The sequence below is a fragment of the Nestor notabilis genome, unplaced genomic scaffold, assembly GCF_000696875.1.
Source record: "Nestor notabilis isolate BGI_N333 unplaced genomic scaffold, ASM69687v1 scaffold4358, whole genome shotgun sequence".
Classification (NCBI taxonomy): Eukaryota; Metazoa; Chordata; class Aves; order Psittaciformes; family Psittacidae; genus Nestor; species Nestor notabilis.
Window position 1 is genome coordinate 1954 of NW_009938567.1, and position 7238 is coordinate 9191.

The window sequence follows — 7238 nt, forward strand, 5'->3', positions numbered from 1 at the left end:
GAGTGTTGTGCTAACACCAGGGAGGCCCGTGGAGTCACCAGCCCCAAGGCAGATGAGCAGGCTTCATATCTGAGGAAAAGACCTGAGTGATTCAGAATGGAAGCTGCCCACGGACCAGTGGGGTGATTGGGGACTACTAACTTAGTCAGTGAAGAGATTAACAAACACTCCCTGTCCTAGCATGCTTCCTTGTCTGTGGAGCTTCAGTGAATATATTGAAGCACAGAGTCACTGCTACTCTGTCACCTTACCTTTCTCCCAGGTCTTTACTCTTCTCCGGGAGGAAAGTGCTTATTAACTCTGCCTGTCTCCTGAAAACTATATTGACTGCTCATCCTTACCACCTTTGTTACAGGAAGGAGAGAGATGTCCACCAGCCATGGGTATATATGCAAACTGTTGAAAGCCAGGGACCTTTAGGGAAAAAAAAAAAACAACCATGACACAAAATGTCCAATAACACTGAGGAGCTTTTGAGGAAGGTAAATTTTGATGTACAAAGGAAAGGCAATAGACCAAAGTTCTGTAGAAAAGTGGTTCAGAATGATCACAGAAAGTAAATTAATTGCTGAAACTCTGTCTGGCCAGTCACAAAAATTACTTTCTGTGCATCACATAAAATATGCTTAAAGACCAAATAAGCGATTTGGGAAAGAGAGTTATTCTCCCTGGTCAGTGTGGCCTTGCACAAAATACATGACTGGGACATTATTAGTTGAGTAACTTTATACCATTTCATCATTGTTTCAAGAATTCCTGTATTCGCACCCTGGCTCCCTCACCCTCTGTAAAAGTGTCTGAGAATAGATCTTCCTACATGAAGATGATCTTTTACACCTATGTGGAAGAGTAAAATGGGGATGCATCCCTTTCCCAACCCTGTGCAATTCAGTACTAAGGAGCAAAAAGTATACAGGGGGTAAAGTCCAGGAGTGTGGAAGAGAAAATATTGCCTACCTTTAAACGACTTGTCAGAGATCAGTCCTTTCCAGGTGTCACTCAGAGGGTGATTTTTGGCAATCCAGATACTGAATTAACCAATGTAATTTGGCAGCCAAAAGCTGTCATTAGATGTAGATGGGAGCAGGTCTGTATCTTGGTGTGTGAGTAGCCAGTTAGTGTTATGCACTCAGTTTACCTAAGGGAACCTAAACAGTCAGTATTAAAACATGGGATTGCCCAGGAAAATTTAAAATCTCTTTCTAAAAGTGTTTGAATCTTCCAGCCCCTCTGGCAGCCTGCTCCAACACTATACATTTATATACTTTAATCTTAATTTTTATTTCATCTGATGACTTTTGATACATGAGGGTAGAAGTTTTATTTTGTGATTTTTCAAAACTGGAGGAAGTTTTATATGCTGTGGATATTATTTACAAGATAAACACCTCAGCTGTTTGGAACACAAGCATAACTATATCAAAATGCTAGGTGTTTTAAATACGGATAATATGTTCAATCTTCCTAAAGCAAACTCATCTTAAATAATTAGTTGGAAGTAGTCTTTTGTGTTGTCTCATTGACTGTTTATGTTGCAGGTAAAGAGAATGATCTAAGTAGCTGAATGCAGTAGGAGCTGCTGGCTTTCTAATTCAGAGCTAAAACCTGTCAGCCTCACTGTAATCATGACCTTGACATCAGCTGGCCCATATCTGCTTGAAATGTTTTTAATTTTAGAAGTGTTTTCAAATGTCACTGGCAAGAGAAAGCTCAGAGAGGATATGTCTGTGGGGCTATGTAGTGTTTAGTTCTGAAAGCAAACTCCATGGGTCTAACATGACCTGTGAATTACTTGTATAATGTGCTTACCTCATTGAACTCAACAGTCCTCCTCTTTGTAGTATGTGACGTGACTATTTTTGTAACTATGGTGAATTTTTATTTGTCTTAGATCTTTGGTATCCATGGGAGCATCTGTGGGAGCAGTAACAAAACAGACCCTGTTCCCTCCTCTCATGCCTGCAGGGCGACCTTTCCGTGTGTCGAATGCCTCCCGAAGCAGCCGGAAAGGAATTGTAGCAAGCAGTCTGCAAGAGCTCATCAGCAAGGTATAGCAAATAGCCCCACTCTGGATGAAACTTAGTGAAGTACAGTATCACAGAAAGGCAACCCACAGACTCTTGTTCTTCTAAAAATCATTACTGGGGAAGCTGGGAGAATATATCAGATAAGTAACTCTTAACATGAAAGGATGTGTCCTCTTTTGAATGCTAAAAATCCACTGGGGTTTTTGCAGACTTTAGATGCCTTCCTTATATCTGCTGGAATAGTTACTCTGGTTTTGGAGGAAGATGGCACGGTTGTGGACACGGAAGAGTTCTTCAAGTCTCTGGATGATAATACACACTTCATGGTTCTAGAAAAAGGACAGAAATGGACACAAGTAAGTGTTGACTGCCTTTCTCACTTGAATAGAAGTGGATGGAAGGATTTCTGTGGTTGCTAAAATTATTGGAAAGGGGGGAGAACAGGAAGAAAACAGGAACAAAAAGGCAAGATATCAATGTAAAACAGCTTTTGCCTCATGAATGCAGTAGTGAAGGTTTAGTGAAGGTTAGAAAAATGCCTGTGTTTAATCTTGCAAACAGCTAGAAGTTGTCATCAAAACCTGGTGTTAGTCTACATGCTTCAAGATCTTTCAAGAAGTACTAAGACTGGCTAGCTTTAGTCTTCTAATCATATCAACTCGGTGTCCAATTTGTATTTTTGTGGGGGAATAGTCATCTGTACATTAGTAGAATAGAGTCAAACTCCTAATGGTCTTCCCCTGAAATAGCTGTTGCTAGGAAGCTAGCATCAAAATTTCTCCTACCAGGTGCAGAGCTGGTTGAGGAGCTTTAAGCAGGCCTAACATTTTTGTTTGTATATAGATGGCTTAATTGTGTGGCTCCCTTTCCTCAGTCTCCTGTTGCAGTGTGAGCAATTTGTACGTTTTTCACCACAATACCTTACTGGCTTTTCAATGTGCTGCATCTGGGCTGTGAGTTCCAAGAGCAGAAAAGAAGTTGCAGCCAGGGTATGACCCCACCTTGACTACCCTATGTGTTCTCTGGCATGTCAGCAGAACAAGTTTGAATGCTACCCCCCTTCAGCATGTGCTGAATGACAGCAGAAGGACTGCTGCAGCTTCCAAACCATCTGCAGCATAGCACAAGCTCTGTCATGCTTTATCCAAATATTCTGGGTGCTAATGGAGGACATACACTACCAAGCATACCAACTACCTGTACATGTCCAAAACTACTGTTGATAGGGGGCCCTGTTGCTGAAGCTCAGAGACTATCAAAGTAAAACAGGCATAGAATTGCTGGCTAATGATATACTACAGTGGTTAATTTGGTCTGACTTATCACGACACTGTCTGAGTGCTGGGGTGACAAGTACAAAAAGGCCCAGTCTTACACAACTTTATTGCTTCATTTAGCATGCAAAAAACAGCTTGACAGCTGCCAAGTCATTAACCTTGACTGGAATGTGCTGAGCAGAGTATCCCATGTATCCACTAGATGTCTCTGTAAATATGAGTCGTCTTTACTATTTTCTATCTTTATTTGTTTTTTCCCCCTTGAAGCAAGATCATGAAAGTGTCACTGTCAGCCCTGGAGAAGACAAGGGCTGCTTTCAATACAGGAGGCTGGATTAAGGTGGAAGATGACTTTCTGTGCTCCTCCTCCTTTGCTTTTTCTCTTAAAAACTCAGTATTAAACCCTAGGCCTAATCAGTAGTGGTTCCTTGCCCATATTACTTTTTTAGTAGGAAGAAAGAGAGGTATTAGGAGCCAGGATTTGAAATGAGGACCTGACTTGTCACAGACTTCATCTTTGCAGATATCTAAGAGTGCTCATCAGTATTGTGTTCCTTCCTAAATGGAAGGACCTGATGTCATCCTGGTTATTTGGTGGCTTGTTTCAGTGTGGACTAACTGTGCTGCCTCAGCTAGCAGCTGGAACATACCAGGATAGTTAAATGGGACAAACACTATCCAGTGGCATTATTTGTGGCTTCAGTATGCTCTGATGAAGCAGCTGTATTACAGGAAATAAATATTCAGGAGGTGCTATGTCACTCTAGGACTTCTCTGTCTGTTTGGAATAGCCCCCGAAGCCTGGTTAGAACTTGAACAAAATTATGTAAGCTACGGACCTACTTTTTGCTGTGCTAATGCTTTTAATTCCAGTTTAGAACTGATCAAGAACTAGCCCCAAGACTGGCATAAGCAAGCTGCTTCTAGAGATGCACAGTTAACGATTGTCTTGCTGTAGTTTCCTGGCTCATGGTACAAACTGTCTCTCCCTCTCTTTAAATTAGACAAGAAATGGACTTGCCACTGTGAGACAAAAGAAGAAAATGGGAGTAGCTAACATCACGTTTGATCTGTACAAGCTGAACCCTAAGGATTTTATTGGCTGCTTGAACATCAAGGCGACCTTCTATGAGATCTACTCTGTCTCATATGACATCAAATGTATGGGAGCGAAAAGTGTATTGCGGTAAGTTATGTTTCCACTACTGATTGGGCATGTGTGTTAATGTAAAATCTGTGATTGCTTATTTGCTTATTGGTTCTGTGAAGCAGGTGTGTTCATAAATTTAGTATTTTTATTAATTCTTACATACTGGCCAATATGATAAATCTTCTTTTGTAAGGTGGATAGCTGACGTGTAAAAACTTAGTATTAGCTTTTTATGGTGGAATCTTAAATTTCCCCCAAGGCAAAAATCTTATCAGCTTGTATTAACTGCAAGGCTGTATGTACAGCCTCTTTGTTTTCCTGAAAGAATTTCCCCAGACAGCTTTGACTTGTTTGAATAATGCAGGAGGCTGAGGAAGAAGCATTAGACTCTTTGAAGGAGGAACCACAAGGGGTTGAAATGAGAGGGATTTGAGATCTAATGACAAAGGTCTTTAAAGCTTGCTCAGACTTTGCAATACCTGGCTGCCAAATTCACTACCTGAGCTACATGGAGGTAAAGGAAAACGGGAGAGATATGACATTCTGCTGTCTTAATGTGAATTTGTCACCTGATGTCACTGTTTTTAAGCAAACTGGTCTCTAAACAAACTAGGAGCCTAACAAGGACCAATGTTTCCTACAGGACTAATCTGTGGTGGGTGGGTTGTGAGTTTAGTAGAACTGGTAGTTGGGAAATGCTGTCTTATGTAGGGGCAAAATAATATCTGTCCTGTCCACTGCTTTCAACAGTGTGTTGAAAGTCTGTGCCTTGTCAAAACCAGCTGTGTCTTGCCGTACTTTGACAGCTGTTGAAGCTGCAGCCCTGAATTTCTCTACCTGACCTTTCAAATTCTGTTTGACACGATGGTGTAGTGTTGCTGCATTTTAATACTTGAGGACCAGATCTGCTCTGTACAGAACAGTTGTGTATGATATGAGGTTTTCACTTCCTCTGAGCAACATGCAGTCTTTAGTTTGAAGTCTTCAAATAGTCCCTTGTCTCATGATGCAGGTATTAAGCATTGTAATGCTAATCTTGGTCTCTTGCTTAATCTTTCAGGCTATAACTGGTGTGACTGTATATGAAACTCATCTCTCTAGTCATGCTGCAGTGATTATCCAGTTATATGCTATGCCCACCTGCAGAACTGGCTTCATTAGGGTTTATTCAAAGCAAAGGTTTGCCCTTGAACAGCTGCACTCCTCCATTTCTTATGTTTGTCAAGTCTCTTGAGCCAGAACAAACTCTGATCTCTGGCTGTCTGCTATGGAGATAAGTAGCAACACTGGAACTTGCACTGCTAAGGAAAGTTTGAAGTGACAGTTCTGTCTCCCTGCCAACACGGGGCAGCTAGTGAGAAAGAAGTGGTGCTAGCAAACAGCTGAAGTAGCTGTGGAGTTCTTCTGGAAGCAATGTTATGTTAGAGAGTTGAGCTCTAAGGGAAGTGCCAGTGTCAGGGTGGGAAAATAGTCTGCTAACAAAGAACAGGGGTGACAGACATAACCTTGGGTACTCGTGAAAACAACAGTGAGATGGCCTGTCTCGGTTTGCTGTTGATACTGGAGACAGATGATATGTTCTTGGTGTAGTGCCTTTGCTAACGAGTTCCAAATTGTGAACCAATGCTCTCTTCCTGGTCCCGCCTGTGGAGTGCAAAGGACTTTAAAATGCTGCAGTTGTTCATCAGTGAGAGGGGCTCAAAGCCTGCTAGATCCCATTAGTGCGTTTCCCCTAATGGTTTCTCCTCGTAGTGTCAAACTGAAGGATCAAATGTCCAATTTGACAAATAACTCTGTGGTTTAAGTGACAACTGCTCCTGTATGCAAGCAGCACACTGCAGCTGTTCAAACACTTGGTACCAGGTGCAGCTTTCTTTACAACTGTAAAACTCCTTGGCCTGTACTATCTGGTGGAGCGAAGGACATACTGAAACGGCATATGTGTGGGAAACATAAATAAGGGTACGGTGTCTTCTAAAAGCTTCCCAGGCTTTAAGTACAGGGTATTCTACCCTTTTGAACCATTGGATTTTTGACTGCAAATCTTTCATCATAGTGGAAAAAATGAATTTTTAGGAAGAAGACTTTGCCTTCTCTAGTAGAGTTCAAAGGAGAAGTGAATTAGCAGCAAAGAGTTTGCAGCTGCATGTTTCCTCAGACAGGAATTCAGAAAATCTTCATTTTTTTGCAGGAGAGGAAGGCTGATTTGGTTTCTGAATCTTCAGAAACTAATCCCTTTCCAGTTTTGGAATGGTTCTACTTCTTGCATACCACTTCCCCAATGCTTCAGTCAGCTTCATACTTACAAGGGCCTGCTTAACTTTTGGGGGCTGAGGCTTGAATACAGTGCTTAGTACTGATGTCCCCATTGTTTCTTGGAGAATGGAAGAAAGATGAAGCTATAACTAAATTGAACAAATGACCATTCAGATATTATCATCTCTGTTCCCCTGTGGTGTTCCACACTTTATATTTGCAGACCTCTGATGCTTACCTGATCTTAGTTTATGGATCTGTACTGATTCTCACACAGTACTATATATTTGAATGTTGATACCTATTAAATCTTTAAAAAAGCAGTTGTGAACTGAGAATTCTTAAGGCTTGAAGCTTGGACAGCATTTATTTGCCTGGCTTTGCCTGTTTTGCTGTCAGGCATCCACTGTAATGTGATTGCTCAGCTTCAGATCTAATCTAGTTTGATCTGTAGCTCAGAGATACATGCAGTGTTGTATTAGTGAATAGCCTAAAGGTGAGATATGAGGTGGCTTCATGCTGCAGGAA

General features: G+C 41.4%; 1 protein-coding gene across 1 annotated transcript in view; it reads left to right on the forward strand.

The window, feature by feature from the left end:
- The first annotated feature begins 1890 nt into the window (after positions 1–1890).
- Positions 1891–7238, forward strand: part of CIDEA (cell death-inducing DFFA-like effector a) — a 6148-nt gene continuing 800 nt past the window's right edge. Inside the window, exons 1-3 of the mRNA XM_010019381.1 lie at positions 1891–2048; positions 2237–2383; positions 4309–4490. Of these exons, the coding sequence (XP_010017683.1) occupies positions 1905–2048; positions 2237–2383; positions 4309–4490 (473 nt within the window). The 5' untranslated portion in view covers positions 1891–1904. The remainder of the gene's footprint in view (positions 2049–2236; positions 2384–4308; positions 4491–7238) is intronic.